The 18294-nt window shown below is 37.6% G+C and overlaps 2 protein-coding genes across 3 annotated transcripts in view; one reads left to right on the top strand and one right to left on the bottom strand.

The window, feature by feature from the left end:
* Window positions 1–212: 212 nt before the first annotated feature.
* Window positions 213–7360, bottom strand: CHST14 (carbohydrate sulfotransferase 14). 2 transcript variants are annotated; one of them, XM_032236868.1, is made up of 3 exons: window positions 7202–7360; window positions 6744–6895; window positions 213–3447 (listed from the first exon to the last, which is right to left on the bottom strand). In XM_032236868.1, the coding sequence occupies exon 3, from the start codon at window positions 2974–2976 to the stop codon at window positions 1918–1920; it is 1059 nt and encodes a 352-aa protein (XP_032092759.1). In that variant the 5' UTR covers window positions 2977–3447; window positions 6744–6895; window positions 7202–7360; the 3' UTR covers window positions 213–1917. The 2 variants fall into 2 exon arrangements, with proteins under 2 accessions (XP_032092759.1, XP_032092760.1); XM_032236869.1 differs by lacking the exon at window positions 7202–7360 and adding an exon at window positions 7130–7192.
* An 87-nt stretch (window positions 7361–7447) lies between these two features.
* PIGA (phosphatidylinositol glycan anchor biosynthesis class A) overlaps window positions 7448–18294 on the top strand; it is a 28404-nt gene continuing 17557 nt past the window's right edge. The window contains exons 1-4 of the mRNA XM_032236866.1: window positions 7448–7588; window positions 8526–9295; window positions 11561–11693; window positions 13291–13423. Of these exons, the coding sequence (XP_032092757.1) occupies window positions 8578–9295; window positions 11561–11693; window positions 13291–13423 (984 nt within the window). The 5' untranslated portion in view covers window positions 7448–7588; window positions 8526–8577. The remainder of the gene's footprint in view (window positions 7589–8525; window positions 9296–11560; window positions 11694–13290; window positions 13424–18294) is intronic.

Raw genomic sequence — 18294 nt, forward strand, 5'->3', positions numbered from 1 at the left:
ATACAAGCAACAAGATTATAGAGATACAAAAAACAAGGTGTTTTTGGAACCTTGACAAGGAGTTAAGTAAGAAGGAGGATGAGAAGAATAATAGTAATGCAGTAAATAGTTTGACAGTGTCGTGGGAATTAGTTATTTAGCAGAATGATGGCATTTGGAGAAAAACTGTCTTTGTGTCTAGTTCTGGTGTGCAGCTATAGTGTCGTTTTGCGAGTAGAAGTTAAAATAATTTATTTTACTATCAAATTACAATAAAACTTTTTGAAAATGTGGCAAGCATACCTTGCAGCTCTTAATGGCTCTTCTAAACAATTCAAACGAGTTTCCTCAAAATTTCAGGGGGCACCTCATTTTTTAAAAGCAGGCTCTACTTTTTAGACAACTTCAGGAGCCTTGAGAGATCACATTGTACAATCAAAGGAAACTGGAGCATACAAATCATGCAGGATTAAATCAGTGTCATGTTTTGTCACTTTAAATTGTTTCAGTTTTCACAGCTGTGCACGGATAGTAAGTGATGTCTTTTTCTCCAAGGATTTAAAACATGGATGGGCTTATGCTGTCAACCACCAATGGTTCAGTAAAGTAGGCATATTCCACACACATTTCAACACATAGCTTATTTAATTTCTAACCACAGTATCTAAACATAACTAGTTGAACAAAGATAAAAGATTAGATGAATCTCCTTTCAAATTATAATGGTAGTTTTTTTTAATTTTTTACTTCAAAAATTAATAGCAAAAGACAAAATAAAATTCCAAGTAAATAATTACACTTTTTTTTTAAAATGGAAAAGGAAACATCTGAAAATTAAAGCTATCGAGTTTTTTAAGCTTGGATTTTTTCCTGCTTGAAGCAAAAGTCTTCCAGCCTATGCACAAAATATTGAATACTGTATGGTGCAGTATCCTCTACTCTTGTACAATAGTCTTGTTTCTATGGTAAAGGCAGTTCAGTGATACGCATAACTGTCCAGCATGCAAAGTCATGTGCAAAGGTAAATTGCTTTATTCTTTCTAGGGAATGAAATGATCATAAACAATCAAGGATTCAGGTAGATAATCAGAATTTAACACATGATCTGAACAGAACAACAGGCTGTTAAAATTGTAGCAGTTTACAAGAAGTAAATCCTGAGATAAGATTACAAAATGTATTTTCCTTCACAAAGAAAAGCACAAACAACTTTATAATCAATAAGGAAATAAAAAAATCATGATAGCCTACAAAACTATCAAAGAAAGAAAAATACAATGTCCATTATGGGAACGTAAAGTACATATACCTACACATTATTTGAATTGCATATACAAATTCATACCTTCACCCTTTCTACCCTTCCCTTCAAAACATTGTGAAGCATTTTAGATAATCTAATTTTGCTCATAATTTCAACTGGCTTTATTAATGGCCTTTCCTATATTTCAGTGGTCATATAAGCTTTGATAAATATTTTAAGCCATTATGTAAATTGTATTTAGTTTAAATCCTGATCTTCTGCTTGTTATACGGAAATATGTCTAACAAGCAGGATGTGACTTGCTTTCAAATATATTAGGGCTGCTATCTGCCTTAATAGCTACATTAGCTATCCTATGTAACTGTACTTCAATGAAATATTATGCGAAACTGCTGCTTCACATTTGTATCAGGAAAAGTGAAATGGTGCACACCGAGCAGGTTTTTCTGATTCCGCTGTACAAGCCTAGTTTTTGATATTGCTTTATGTTTCCCTGGTTGTTTTATAAACTTCCTAAAACTTACTGTCCTATAGTTGCTATTTTGTAATTAAAATGTAAAGCTATTTTTTAAAAGATAGCATGTATAGTAAACTAATGTTATCAAAAGTATTAAAAGGAAACCATGAAATTAGAAAAATTGCATAGGATACAGTTTGCTTCACAAAAGAAACTTTCATTGTCGGCAAAACTGACTAGTAACATTTGGAAGAGAATATGCAAATAAAGAGAAATCCAGAATATATTTTGGCAATAGCTCTTTTATAAGTTCTCTTGGAGTATTACACATGTAATAATGCAGAGTTTCAGGACTTATAGGCTTATACCATGCTTGCCGTTCTGGGAAATGTATAAAGGATGGTGCTTGTATTCTTTCAAGAACAAAATTGGCATCTTCTTCAAGTCTCCCATAGGATCCTATGAAATCATACTTTATAGCACAGGGTTGACACAGGTTGTAAATTGGCATCCAATGTTCATTCATTTTTTCTGTTTCTTCATCTATGAGATACTGGAGAAATTCAGAAAAGGTGACATCATCACCCATGCTTTTTCCAGAATTTTTCCTATACCTTTTGACTATTTCTATACCATATTTTAACTGATATTCTTTAATCTCACCAAATTTATTCCTATAAGCAGACAAAAGTCTTTCCATTGGGTCTCTGACAAACACAAATTTGAAATAGTGGTTTAATCGATAACGAATCTCTTCTGGTTTCATGTCATTTAAAAAAACTAAGTCCTTTTTATGATCCATCTTAAGTTTAACATCTACATTCTCCAACACACCATCTAAAACTTTCAAAATTCGTTTCCAGTTGGAGCAAGCCACTTTGGGAACATAACAGTATAAAAAGCGATGTTTGTCACTAACCAGGATATGTTTGAGCACTGTCCTCCTCTGGCCTGCTGCTAGATCCCAAATGGTGTGAGGCATGTTTTTTTGTCTGCAAATGGTATGGATGGTCCTATTTCGGATGTCCTGCAGCACTTGATAATCCATATCTCCTGCTGTTCTCCTACTGCCAGTTCTCCAAAACATTTCTTTAGCAGAGGGGTGGAGGGGTGGAGGTTTCATCTCAGCCAAAATTCCTTTCTCAATCATAAGGAGTAAGCCACTAGATGCCACAATTACACCAAACATCAACATGGAAGGCAGCAGCATAGAGTTACTGGTACCACGAGAACGATTCTTGACAGACAAGGTCGTCCGATGCACTGAAGACACCATCTCTTTAGCTCTTGTCACTAAAGAAATAGGGGCTGTGGAAACATGACCTGGAATCTCAGTTGGTGGCAGCAGAAATTTTAGGCTGACTATGCTATTGCCACTGACGTTGCTTTGGATGGATTGGAGACAAAGGGTCCCGGCTTTATATCAATAATAGGGCTGTTGCCAACTGCCTTAATTAGTCTGGCCCAGTTCAGCTCAACAGATGTCTTTCATGGAGCAGCAGTAGGGCCCCAAAATTGTTGAGCTGGCATATTCCATGAGACAAAAGAAAGACAATGGGAAATTCTAGGCTTCTTTCTTTGCGCCTGCAGGGCAGCTGTCGAAAAAGATTGGATGGTCTTATTTTTTTTGCAATACCAGGAAGGGCGGCTGCCGGCAGTGACGGCTTCGTAGGGAGGACCTATTTCTGCAAACGGAGCCTCATTTACCCCTCCTCTTTCTCTTGTAGCTGCTGCATTTGCAGACTTCCTGGGGAGAACATTCAAAGAATGAGTGAGCAGGCAAAAGACAAACTCAAATAACTGCCTCCCTACTTTCATATGCTTTCCTGCAGAATCTCTCTGGGCAGCAGAATGAGATGCCAATTCCAGTTTATTTTAGATTTTCCAGAGAAAAGAGAAAGAAAGAGGCAAAGATCAAAACAACTTAATGTAGTCTCAGCACAATATCCACAATTTCCTATAAAAGATAATTCACAACAGGGAAGTACAATCATAAATGGGGACAATTTGCATTCCAGAAAGTATGCAACTCTTTTGCAAGGGGGAGGAACAAGAGTCACTATTAAATGAGTATTTCTTAATGCATACAAATTATCCTCAGCTTAATCTATATCCAAATTCAATCCTAACACCACCATCTTTTGGTGACAACATGCCTATGTGTTTAAAATTGCTTATTGTTACACAAATATAAATACAGTGTTTATATGATGGTATCTTGCTGCTAATGGGAAGTTAAGTAGGATGTAATTGAGTGGCTTTCACTGACTTCCCAATAAACATTTGGAAATATACCATTATAGTTTTTCTAACATAACCAGCTAGCAGTGTTCAACATAGGACAAATGGGACAAACTTTGAGCAAAAGGATTAATGAATAATTAAATTTTAAATGAGGACCAAAAACAAGACTATCAGAGCATTTCAACATCCTTGGATACTCCATAGACCTAGGAGTGATTGTATCATTAGTTTGCTGAAAAGAGCAAGAACAGTGTTCTCGTGGAAGCCTTTTGAACAGTCTGCCTGAATGCTTGTAAAATTCTATTTTTCTTGTATCCCTGTTTTATCAGGATACCAAAATGGCAGAAATAAAGTGCTAAGTGGCAGAGAGAACAGAAGGAATAAAACACATGGGGAGCAGCTGGATAAAGAAGTTACCAAAAACAAAAAAGCTACAGTGCAGAATCTTGGACTATAGGCTGCTGATAATAACAGGCATAATAAAACAACTGCCTCAATTCTTGGCATTTCTATAGTAACACACTTCTGAACATATTCCATAAATATTTTGAGATAAAATATGCTGGGCACTGCTGAAAAAAATTATAAGAATTTGAATATTTTAGATAATTATAATGCTATCATAAAGTCTGTACTGCTGGCTTTGAAAAAAATAGAAAAGGGCACAAAATAATCTGAATAACAGCCATCTGGGCAGAAAGAAGTTCTGGATTATCTAAGACTATTACTTCTTCAAGGAATTAAATGAATTTGAAAACGTAGGAATAAGGAAATGGAGCGTTATATTTTTCAGTGTGTGAAACAATGTGATAAAGAGCATTCTTGAATTCAATTCTTGGAAATAAGATTGCTCAAGATAAGAGTATTAAAATGTAGACTTATTTAAATGAATATTTGGTTTGATCAAATGGCTTGATGGTATGATATCAACTGAAATCTGTGATTAAAAGTAATATTTGAATTTTAAAGAAACAGCCTAAGAATTCTGAAAAGGAATACAAATTACCAAGTTTGTTTAAGATAGTAATTTGCTGAAAAATATATTTGTGTGATTTATCATCATGTTTATAAAAATTAGTCAGCTGAGGAAATTGCTTGAGGGAAATCTAGAAAGAAAATTGTATACTTTGTGGAAAGTTCTTTTGGTAAGAAAAATTCTTTTTATACTTTGTCCAATTAATATATATATACATTGTGTACATCCATCATGACTGTTCTCCAGCCAAAGGAACATTAAAGCTCCAGAATACCTTGCTCCTGAGATGGAGACTCTACCATATTTTTGAACAAGTCTGCTTCCTTTATTTAGCTAACTGGCACAAAAAGGAGAAAGACCACTATGCGATTTCACTATATGATTTCACAATAAATTGAAAAAAGTTTTTTTTTAAAAAAATGAAGAAAGGAAGTTCCTCACTTAGTACCTTGTCCCATCCCAACTTTTGTAGTGTGAAGTCACCCAGAGTCACTTGACTGAGTTGGGAAGCATATAAATTACATAACTAAGTCAAGAGTTCTGTGGCCTGGTCCTGGTATGATGACTGGCTTGGATGAGGTCATAAGCATAAATTCTAAAATCAATAATGATACAACTGAGGAGATTCCCCTCTCCCCATTTAGTGGCTACCCATATGGGCAGGAAAGAGTTAAGACTTTACCTTAAGTATGTCTATATGACTATTAGTTTACACTTGCTTTCTTTGTGCTAACATAATTTCTAGTATCTGTAAAACAATTATCTTATCAAAAGTCATGTCCTTAAATCTCTGGCTCTAAGTTCCAATATTGGAGTGGCGAAGCCTGAACACTCATATCTCTTGTTCCTCTTTTCAAAACACAGGGGTCTCTTCCTGTAAGCAGGGAGATTCTCAAGACACAAAACTAATATCTAACAATATAAATGTTTCCTTCATCAGCATTCAGCATCAGCTCAGATTTTGCTCCCTTCCTTCTGCTTACTTTTATCAACCCCCCCCCCTCCTGCTTTCCAGACCCTCAAATGGAAGAATTTGTTGAGATAAAATTGTTGTGACCTATATAATGACAAAGAAAGAAAAAATGGTGAGAATATAATCCAATAGTTTGAGGAACAAAGTTGAATTTAAATTTTTGAGGAAGGCTATCCTACCTAATCCACAAGAATCTGGATGAGAATTGCATGGCAGCAAAGACAGAGAGAAAACTCTTAATGTATGTTGCCACTTAGTGGTCATTTGAATATTTGCCATCTGATATGGGAACTAGTTTTAGAAACCTGGTACTTAATACATTTACGGAAAAATGATAATAAACAGAAACCATACAAAAATTGCAGACTAATAAGAACTATGATGTCACAATTATTTCCGAGAGTATTTGGGAAGGAATACTGCAGTGTCACTTTTGTATTGCAGTGTTCAATTTTTATTTTTTGAAGTGAGATCTATATTTTAAACAATTTAAATGGCCATCTATTTCACTTCTTTGAGTGGGAAATAGAAGATTATATTCAGAAATAAAAATTATGCAATATATCAAAAAAGTATAATCCACAAATTATCATGTGCCAAAGGTCCAAACAAAATCATTCCATTTTACCAACCCCAAAAAATAATAACCACAATGCTTGCAATTCCTTTCATGCTAAAGTAGAAAATAACATTCCCATTGTTATTTTTTTAAGTTCAACATGGAACTGAAATGAATTTTAAAAATTGCTAAAAGCAATTTTCCATTAATACACAAATCAGCGTGCATGTATTGTCTGGAACCATTTCTCAATTTGGACTTAGAACTTTATGACAATACACATTTTATTACCTTTAGCTCCTGCCTCCTCCTCACACAAATTGAGCTTTTAAAGCTCCTCAGCTATCAGCCTCTTTGTATCTTTTTCTTCTGTAAGATAGACCGGGAAAACTGGCTATTCAAGTCGACGCATATTTTCTACAGGATGTCACATCCGGAGGCTTCTAAAAAGGCAAGAGAAAAACCAAGCAATCATCAGATTCCCCAGCAAGCGACAGGACTTTTTTCCCTCTCGGGCTAATTGAGGGTTAATACCATAGATATGATCCTAAAGCACGTAGAAAGGGGAAGTCTGGGTAGAATAAAAAGTTTTAGATTGCAATTTGATAGGAAAAGAGCAAGGAAGGATAAAGAGAAACAACTTTCTGAAAACGCTGATCTATGCTGGAATGGCACACCTCCAATAAGAAAAGAAACTTCTTTTGGAATATAAGAAAAATCCCGGCCAGACAATGGCGATAATTACATACCAAAGGATTCCTTCCAAAATATCTTCTCAAAGATTGGTTTTCATTGCCCACGTGATCCAGCAGAGGCTTATGACTGGTTACTTTTTGCGCGGCTATGAAGACCATTCACAAAGGGCAAATGGGAGTGGGACAGACGGTTGGTTGAGGCGATAACGCTGAGAGACGCGCGGGGTGGGGGGGATGAGTGTGGGAGACCGCCTGACTCAGAAAGTTCCCGCCTACAGTTGACTGCGGAATTGCGTTGTGGCCTTTGATTGGGTTTAGAAATGTCAGGATGTAATTGTATGTGAGTGACTGACAAAGATTAGAGCTGTCGCCATAGGAGTGGTTTGCATCGCCAGGAGTTTCGTTTTCTCTTGAAAACGACTCGGTTGTGGGCGAGAAACGGTAGGCGCCTTTTCATTTCCCTTTCTGATTGAGACAGGGGAACTCAAAGAGATTTCTTCCGTGCTGGCAGAAAGGGGTATCGTTTCGCTGTCAAAACTGGGATTCCACAAGAGTTGATAGTGGTAGGGTTCTGTGGAGCCGTTCATAAATTGCCTTTGTGTAAATACCTTTACCCGTTTTGTTTTTGAGATTAGCACAGCAACACCGTATGTATGTGAGCTAAATACATGAGTCTAAACTAAAAGGATAGGTTGGCTTTCGTGATCCAGTTCTATCATAGGCGTGTATTCCAGAGGCCTGCCTTAATTTGGGTAACCCTGTCTGAATAAGCCTCATTGAATACAGTGCTTCTAAAGCTTCATTTTAATTCATAGGTGTATGATTTTCATTCCTACAACCCCTCTCATAATGCAGATATGACTGTACAAGTAGTCCTCGACTTATGACCACAATTGAGCCCAGAATTTCTGTTGCTAAGTGCAACATTCGTTAAGTGAATTTTGCCCCACTTTACGATCTTTCTTGCCACAGTTTTTAAGTGAATTATTGCAGTTGATAATTAATAACTTGACTGATAAGTGAATCTAGCTTCCCATTGATTTTGCTTGTCCAAAGGTTTCAAAAGGTGATCAGATGCCCTGGGACACAGCACATGTCATAAGAATGAACCAATTGCCAAGCATCTGAATTTTGATCATGTGACCAAGAGGATGCGGCAATGGTTCATAAGTGTGAAAAACTAATGACATTAGTCAACTTTTTTCAGTGCGTTGTAACTTCAAACAATCACTAAATGAACTGTTGTAACTCAAAAACTATCTGTACTTGATTGTGTAATTATGTGTAGGATTGCATTATAAAATGTTATTCCTTTCAAAGTGATAATTCCTATAGTGAAACACTTTTTGTCTTAATGTGTGGATTTTTCTCCATCTAGGAATTTCCTTTTCAAAGTGAATGGTGTTTACATGGACTAATTATTAATTAATATGGCCTGTAGAAGAGAAGAAACTCAAGAACAGCTTCTCGCTTCCATCATTTCAACTATGAATTCTCATAATCATCCAGCATGTGCCAGTCAAGTTCATAGAATATGTATGGTGTCTGACTTTTTTTATCCAAACATGGGTGGAGTGGAAAGCCATATTTACCAGTTGTCACAGTGCCTAATTGAAAGAGGGCACAAAGTTATTGTAATCACCCATGCTTATGATGATCGCAAAGGCATTCGATACCTCACCAATGGACTAAAGGTCTATTATTTACCATTAAGAGTAATGTACAACCAATCTACAGCCACTACTCTTTTTCACAGTCTGCCTCTTCTCAGGTACATATTTATTCGAGAAAGAATCACCATTGTCCATGCACATAGTTCATTTTCTTCCCTGGCTCATGATGCACTGTTTCACGCTAAGACAATGCAGCTACGGACAATTTTTACAGATCACTCACTTTTTGGATTTGCTGATGTCAGTTCGGTGCTTACAAATAAACTCTTGACTGTATCACTATGTGATACAAACCACATAATATGTGTTTCTTACACAAGCAAAGAGAATACTGTATTGAGAGCAGCACTTAATCCAGAAATAGTTTCTGTCATCCCTAATGCTGTTGATCCTACTGACTTCACTCCAGATGCATCTGAACGTGACGACAACACAATAACTATTGTTGTGGTTAGCAGACTTGTATATAGAAAAGGTAATAAGGTTGGAAGGGTAAGATGTATTTAAATGCTTTTTTATGTGTATGGATCAGAAATTACTGATTTTGCATTTTAAATATAATTAAATATTTTGCATGACATAAGGAGTAATTTTTTTAAAGCCCTATGATGTTTCTATCTTGTCTGAACTTGATTTTAGACCCATGACTGATGTAATTTAATTCTGGATTAATATGTAATGTGACATGAATTGAATCTATAAACTGGATCAACTGTAACCAACTTAAGGGAGAGAGAGAGGGAGGAAAGAGATGGTGTTACTTGGCATGGTCTTTAAATTTTAAGCAAAGGTCTTAAATGTAATTTAAATGTAAGTGATCTCTGTGAAAGGGGAGGTAATATATCATCTGACTTACTGCTCCAGGATGCCATTGCCATTCACAGCTCTCATTAGTAGCTGGATGATGTAAGGAGTTGAGCCCCTGAATGGTCCCTAAAAATTTTAGGAACTCCTGCCAAAATCACAAAATTCAGGACTCCACAATCTGAGATTGTTCTTTCTCACCATGCAGCTGGTAGACTTGCTGCATGAATAATTTAGCCAAAGTGCACACAGGAAATTCTTTGACATGATGTAAAGTGCACTTGCTTGTAAACCAAATTGATTATCACCCAAATTACCATATTACCTGAGCTTTTGGGCAGTTCTAAGATAGTCTATTGCTATATCTTTCCATGGGGTTTTAAGTACGGCTACTGGCTGGAGAAGCCCAGGTGTTTTTCCTTGGCAGAGGCACAAGTGGGGCAGCTAACCACACAAGTCTCTATATCCTTTTTCAGTGATGGCCACCACTTGATTAGGTGCAGAGTTTTTATAAAACCAAAATGCCCCGCCATTTTTGAATTAGCTTTTTTGTAGAACCATTGGCTTTGTGGGACATATAGTTTGACTCCCACCAAGCTGGACCATCTTGCATTATACATTCCCCTTGTGGCTTTGGAATCACTTATCCTCCTCCAAAGCTGCTTTCAGGGCTCTCTTTAAATCATCAGCTTGTTGGGTTTTCATTTTGGCTTGTGCCTTTCTCTGCTATTTAAAATAAGATACAATAGCACTGGGCCTCTTCAGATCAAGCATTTATTTTAAAAAGCTTCTTCATTTTGTTAAATTGTCTAGAATAATAATAAAGCAGTCTTTAAAAAATAAGTCTAATAATTTGAACATTCTATAGGCATTTATAGTTACTGAGTTAACTCCTTGCAGCAAACAGCCTAATTAGCACAAGAAAAAAAAATCTGCCTCTGCCTCAGCAATTTGCCTCTGTGCAGCAACCAACAACTTTCACTTTCAATTTCAGCAGGGACCTCCCGATCATCAGCTATTTCAGGCTGCAGGGATTGCCATAGCCTATTGCCAATTCTACAAGCCCATTTTTCCTGTTTGTTGCAAGGAGGTAAATTGCTGGGAGGCAAAGGGTGGAGGTAGGTGGGTTGGGCTACATTTGGTATATAAGCCGCATCCAAATTTTCACCCTCTTTTAGGGGGGGGGGGAGTGTTTCTTATACTCTGAAAAATATGGTAATTAAAAGATGTCCACTAACTACTAACTTCCAAAATATTGCATGACATTCTTGATATTCAGTACATTTTAAGCGTTTAAATAATAAATGCTTTATTTCTTTTTAAATATAAGGCATAGTGGTGTTTTTACCTTAAAAATTGCCAGCCATTAATCTGAAGCTTTAGGATTTTTATTTAATTCTAAATGAAATGAAGAGTGTTATTGAAAATAAGATTGTTTTTTTATAAAAAGAGTAAGTTGTATACCCTTGACCTCAGAATTTTGCTCATACCTTGTTACAATTCAGTGTGTCACTGTGTTACTTGACTCAATTTTATTATGATTTTACGATAGTTATAGAACAAACCACCTCAGTCATTAAGCAAATCATGTCATTAAACAAAATCAGCATATCTAATTAACATTTTATGCTGGAAAATAGAAGTTCCCATATTACACTCTCATGACACCAGGATATTACAACTGGTCATAATTGCAAGCTGGTTGTCAAGCACTGAAAATGCAATCACAACTGCAAGGGGTGGTGGTAGTATAAGAATCATAATTTTCAGAAGGGGTTGTAAGTAGTTTTTTCAAAAAATGCAATATTAATATAATATGGGTTAGTAAATTATTAAGGTATCTAATACTTGAAAAATTGTACTTTGGTTTTGAAATTCTAAGATTATTGCTTAATAAATAATTTTATTTAAAACTGAAAAAATATTTTTCCTTTAGGTATTGATTTACTTAGTGGTATAATTCCTGAGCTATGTCAGAAATATCCAGATTTACATTTCTTAGTTGGAGGAGAAGGACCAAAAAGAATTGTATTAGAAGAAGTACGGGAAAGATATCAACTACATGAGAGGTATGATATAGTATAATCTTTATTGTTGTATTATTAAATACAACAAAATTGGTATGTTTTCTGCATTGCATTTAATATTGCTAATCGAAGATTTAGCAGGGAAATGAAGAAAGAAATAGGATTATGATTTTACACAATGGATAATATTGTTTTGTTTATGCATGTATACCTTTCATGTTATTTTATTCCATTTTAAAAATGTAGAAAAGGTATAAAAACTAGTAAATAAAAAAAAACTTAAAACATGGAACAGAAAAGAAATTATGGCTAAATCTAGTTTATGTCAGTTGCATTTACAGCATGCCTTTCATATTCATCTTCGAAATATATTTTAGCTTTCTGCAATAATGCTGCCCTGAGATTATATCATTGATTATGGTAATTTTAAATAAACTAGTAAAGTGTTTTGATTGTTTTATAAATTTATATTTCTTTGGAGATGTCGCAGTATTTTCTGTGCATGAACCTGTGTGCTCATTGGTGTCAGTGTATGTCTGTATACTAAAATAAGTCTTATTGGAAAAAGTAGAGAAATTAACTGGATTATCCTTAAATATTCTGGCATTTGTTATTCATAAGCTACTTTTAATTGTTTTCTTATGATTATTTGGAGCAGCTTATCATGCCATGTTTCTTTTTTTTAGATCATTATAAATTATCTTCCTGTTCAGGATGATATCTTCTGAATACAGGTAGTCGTCGACTTACAATTCCCATTGAGCTCAAAACTTCTGTTATTAAATGAGACGTTTGTTGTGAGTTTTGCCCCATTTTATGACCTTTCTTGCCATAGTTAAATGAATCACTGCAGTTAATAAGTAAGTAACCCAATTGTTATGTGAATCTTGCTCCCTCATTGACTTTGTTTGTCAGAAGGTCACAAAAAGTGATCACGTGACCTTGGATGCAGCATTGGTCATAAGTATGAACCAGTTGTCAACCATCTGAATTTTGATCACATAATCATGGGGATACTGCACAGGTGGTAACTGTGAAAAATGGTCATAAATCACATTTTTCAGTGCTTTGAACGGTCACTAAATGAACTGTTGTAAGTCAAGGACTACCTATATTTTCAGTGTGAAACTGCAGATGGATATCGATCTAATACTGAAATAATTTTATAAATCTCAGAAATAAAAACCATGAAGCATCAATAGAAATTATTTTAAATGAGAAAATTTCTGTTTCTCTTGATTATTTTTTCTATTTATTACTTAGAAAATAAATCAAATATTATTGGTAAAAATATTAAGAATTGCAGTGACATGAGATGTTTAGATGAACTTAGAACTCGCTATTTTGTTTCTTTGTACTTGACTATTGAATAGTTGCAATATAGCTGAACCAATATTTAGCATTTTAGCCTTCTTTGAAGACAAGAGTTGGGAAAAATTGAGAATTGATTTAGCTACATTCCTTATGACATTAAACACTTTGAAAATTCATTGATACCAATAGCATTAGTAGTTTATTCATAATCCAGTTCTATTGGTTTCAGGTTTAGTTGCAAGTATTTATTTTGGATTGTGATTTTCTCAATTGATAAAAATACTTCTATCAATATTTTCTTTACCTGTTTCCCAAAACTTTATAGAGTTCGTCTTCTAGGAGCTTTAGAACACCAGGAAGTTAGAAACATCTTGGTTCAAGGTCATATTTTTCTTAACACCTCTCTCACAGAAGCGTTTTGTATGGCAATTGTGGAAGCTGCCAGTTGTGGTTTACAGGTAAGCTTATTGTTATTCAAAGAAATTAAATGGACCATGTTCTTAAGAATTTAATAAAACTACAATGATAGGAACAAAATCTCTATGCTAAGAGCTGCATTATTTGCCAGTTAGCTTCTGGACATAATTCAGAGTGCTGATTGTCACTTTTAAAGTCTTGTCACTTTTTCGTAGTAACATCTGTTGCTTGATATAGTATGGCAAGCTTTTTAAATATATCTTTGATTAGAGATTGCTATCTTTAGGGGCCAAGGAAGCATTGTCTTCTTAGTTACTCCTACTCCCCTCAACATGGCAGTTCTCTTATCATTTCCTTCTGAGGAGTAAATTGCTCTGTTGAGGGTTTCTTTCTTCATGTTATCATTTGTATTATTATAATACATAATTTATTTTAAAGTTAATGTGTATTATTTTAAATCCCTATTTTATTTATGTTTATACACACACACACACACACACACAAACATACATACCATGCTTCCCTGAAAATAAGACAGGGTCTTATTTTCTTTACACAAAAAATATGGCTTGGGCCTTATTATGAGGGGAGGGTTTATTGTTTTGGGATTGCCGGGTGGCTGCTCTCTTGCGAGCGGGCTTCCAAAAAGCTGGGCACAGCCTCATGGGCGAATGGCTGTGTTGCATTGTTGCAGCAGCACAACTCAACAGCCATGAAACAACCACGCTCATGAGCAGCCACCCAGCAAACCCCCTTTCCAGCCAGGCACAGCGCCATTCACTGACCTAGGGGTATCGCCAAACCATGTGAGTGCCTGTTCACCGCTGCCCGGCTCCCATGGCTTGGCACCTCTGAAATGCCAGTGAATGGCGCTCTGTATGGCTGGAAAGGAGGGTTGCGCGAGCAGTTGTTCCGCTCTTGCCCACACGCCTCCCAGCCTCACAATGTCCTGGCCCAGCTCTCCCTGCAGAGCCAGGACACCTCCGCTGCCACTGCCACTGCCATCCCAGCATGGCTTTTTCAGCGGCTTCCAAACCGAGTTTTTTGGCAGGGGCTGCTCTGGGCATACGCTCTATGGTTGTTTACAGCCATCCCACAACCATGGACCATACGCTCAGAGCGGCCACTGCCGGAAGACTCAGTTTGGAAGCTGCCAAAAAAGCCATGCTGGGATGGCGGTGGCGGAAGTGCCCTGGCTCTGCAGGGAGAGCTCGGCCAGGGCATCGTGAGGCTAGGAAGCAAGCGAGTGGGAGCGAAACAGCCACTCGCGCAACCCCCTTCTCCAGCCATGCAGAGCGCCATTCACTGGCATTTTGAAGGCGCCAAGCCACGAGAGCTGGGCAGTGGTGAACAGGTGTTCACATGGCTTGGTGATACCCCTAGGTCAGTGAATGGCGCTGTGCCCGGCTGGAAAGGGGGTTTGCCGGGTGGCTGCTGTGCCCGGCTCTGGGAGTGGTATCCCGAAGGCACCAAGCAATGCGATTACCTTTGCCCCCCGGTTCCCGCAGCTTGGCTCGCGCTCTCTCTCTCTCTCTCTCTCTCTCTCTCTCTCTCTCTCTCTCTCTCTCTCTCTCTCTCTCTCTCTCTCTCTCTCTCTCTCTCACACACACACACACACACACACACACACACACAAACAAAATACCACTCATGCAGGATCATGAAATCTCCAGAACTGTAAAACCCACAAACATGAAATTTGGCACATATGTTTCTCTTGGTTTCTCAATTCTTTGAGACTGTTAGGATCGAAAGTAGTCAATCAGCAGAGAGCTTTGGCTGACCAATCAAAAAGCACAGAGGCTAAATCTATGAGCCAATCAATGTTGTTATACTCGCTGACTATAAATAGGCATGAAAAGCAGTGAGAAATTTAATTTAGCTCTGGCTGCGGACAAGGATGAAGGCCTTTGATTTCACCAGTGCTAAGCAGCGGCATCACATCATTGTGGTTCATGAAGAGAGTTACTCCTGTACAGAAATAGCCAAGAGAGTGAAATCCCATCGCACCACAATGAGCAGAGTGGTTGAAAAATACCAAATAACTAGTTCAGTTGATGACAGGCTCTGCTCTGGAAGACCAAGAAAGCTGACAAAACGGCAAGATCAGGCTCTGCAACGCATTTCAATGGATGACAGGAAGCTCGCCTCACCTCAGGTTATAAGAATTTGGAGTGAAACCTAATGTAAAAATGTGCACAAGCACACTTGCTCAAAGGCTGCAAAGCTCGAAGTAAACCTCACAGACGGTCACCGCTCTCCGTCGATGTGCATGGGCCAAGAAGTATGTCAGGTGGACCAACAAACAGTGGGCCAAGATCATCTTCAGTGACGAGAGCAATTTCTACTTGACTGGGAATCAGAGCAATAAGTATGTCAGAAGATTTCCAGCTGAAGAATTTTGGCCGTACTGCCTGAATTTATCTATGAAGCATCCATTGCATGTGATGATCTGGAGCTGTATCGCTGCTTCTGGTATTGGTTGGATACAAATCGTGCAGGGAATCATGAATTCCAAGCAGTATGTTGAAGTCCTGAAAGACCATGCTTCCTTCAGCTCAGCAACTTTTAGGGAAGGACTTTTACTTCCAGGATGACAACGCTCCTTGTCATTGAGCCAAGTCCGCCCAGCAGAGGATAAAGAAGCATTGTGTTCAACTCCTGGATTGGCCAGCTCAGAACCCAGATTTGAACCCAATTGAGAACTTGTGGACCAAGTTTGGTTACAAAATAAGCAAGAAGCATCCTAAGACCAAGCAGGAGCTGATTGAATCCATTATTGCAGCCTGGCACCACATTGTCACAAAAGATCATGTGCAAAGGTTTATACAGTTTATGCTGAAGCGATGCTGCCTGGTGATAAGCAATAAGGGCTGGACAATTTCATATTAGTAACCCTATTTGGTTACCTAAACGGTCCTTTTCAGGGCCACAAACAATCAAAATGTTAACAACACACTAGCATCAGCCTTAGTAATTGCAACATGTATGCCACTGGGTATGCCTCAGTTAATCTGTTTTCATAGTCATTGTAATCTCCATTCAAACAGTACCAAATTGCAAAAAGCTTATGCTTTTCACTTAAAAACCACCAGTATTTATTTAAATATAACAATATTTGCATAGCAGTTAGCATAAAATATAAAATCAATTGCCTATCCAAGAAAGGTTATAAACCGTAAAGCGTGCAGGACTTTTTCACACAGCTGTAGTTAGCCAGTTGACTTTCATGTTTTCTTCTGCCAATTCTTTGATTGTTTTTAAATTTCCCTGTCCATTAATTAAGTCTCTGTATCTTATGACTTTATTAATATCTGTTAGTTTGGGTGCATCACCCTTTCTGTCGGGGATAGCCAATTTGGGATTTTCACATAGTGGGTTTTGAAAATTTTGAGCCAATTTTGCAATAGCGCATTTCTAATTAGATATTTTTGAAAGTATTTGTGGGTTTGTTTTTACTATCCCATAGGAACATGTGCCAACATACTTGCAGATCATAACCCCTAAGGTCAAGATTCTTTTATTTTTTAACTCCATCCAGTCCTTCAACCATGTTAGTGTTACTGCTTGTGCATATAACTCCCAATCTGGTAATGCTAAGCCTCCTATTTGCTGTCTTGCATTGACTTTAGTTTAATCCTCACTTTTCGTCCTTGCCAAATGAACCTAGATGTTAGTTTGTTTAGTTCCTGGAAGAAAGTTTTACCAAGATTTATAGATGCAGTTTGCAACAAAAATAAAATTCTTGGTAAAATATTCATTTTAACTGTGGATATACAGTGGGGCAAAAAAGTATTTAGTCAGCCACCAATTGTGCAAGTTCTCCCATTTAAAAAGATGAGAGAGGCCTGTAATTGACATCATAGGTAGACCTCAACTATGAGAGACAAAACGAGAAAACAAATCCAGACAATCACATTGTCTGCTTTGGAAAGAATTTTTTTGCAAATTATGGTGGAAAATAAATATTTGGTCAATATCAAAAGTTCATCACAATACTTTGTTATATATCCTTTATTGGCAATGACAGAGGTCAAACGTTTTCTGTAAGTTTTCACAAGGTTGGCACACACTGTTGCTGATATTCCTCCATGCAGATCTCTAGAGCAGTGATATTTTGGGGCTGTCGCTGGGCAACACGGACTTTCAACTCCTCTATGAGGTTGAGATCTGGAGACTGGCTAGGCCACTCCAGGACCTTGAAATGCTTCTTACGAAGCAACTCCTTCATTGCCCGGGTGGTGTGTTTGGGATCATCGTCATGCTGAAAGACCCAGCTACGTTTCATCTTCAATGCCCTTGCTGATGGAAGGAGGTGTGCACCCAAAATCTCACAATACATGGCCCCATTCATTCTTTCCTGTACATGGATCAGTCGTCCTGGTCCCTTTGCAGAGAAACAGCCCCAAAGCATGATGTTGCCACCCCTGTGCTTCATAGTAGGTATGGTGTTCTTTGGATGCAACTCAACATTCTCTCTCCTCCAAACACGACGAGTTGTATTTCTACCAAACAGTTCTACTTTGGTTTCATATGACCATATGACAGTCTCCCAATCCCCTTCTGGATCATCCAAATGCTCTCTAGCAAACTTCAGATGGGCCCAGACATGTACTGGCTTAAGCAGGGGGACACGTCTGGCACTGCAGGATCTGAGTCCCTGGCGGCGTAGTGTGTTACTGATGGTAGCCTTTATTACGTTGGTCCCAGCTTTCTGCAGGTCATTCACTAGGTCCCCCCATGTGGTTCTGGAATTTTTGCTCACCGTTCTTGTGATCATTTTGACCCCATGGGGTGAGATCTTGTGTGGAGCCCCAGATCGAGGGAGATTATCAGTGGTCTTGTATGTCTTCCATTTTCTAATTATTGCTCCCATGGTTGATTTCTTCACACCAAGCTGCTTGCCTATTGC

This window comes from Thamnophis elegans, chromosome Z, assembly GCF_009769535.1.
Source record: "Thamnophis elegans isolate rThaEle1 chromosome Z, rThaEle1.pri, whole genome shotgun sequence".
NCBI classification, from domain to species: Eukaryota; Metazoa; Chordata; class Lepidosauria; order Squamata; family Colubridae; genus Thamnophis; species Thamnophis elegans.

Excerpts from the sequence above, each read along its gene's own strand:
- CHST14 (XM_032236868.1), bottom strand. The coding sequence starts at position 2,976 with ATGGTGTCTTCAGTGCATCGGACGACCTTGTCTGTCAAGAATCGTTCT.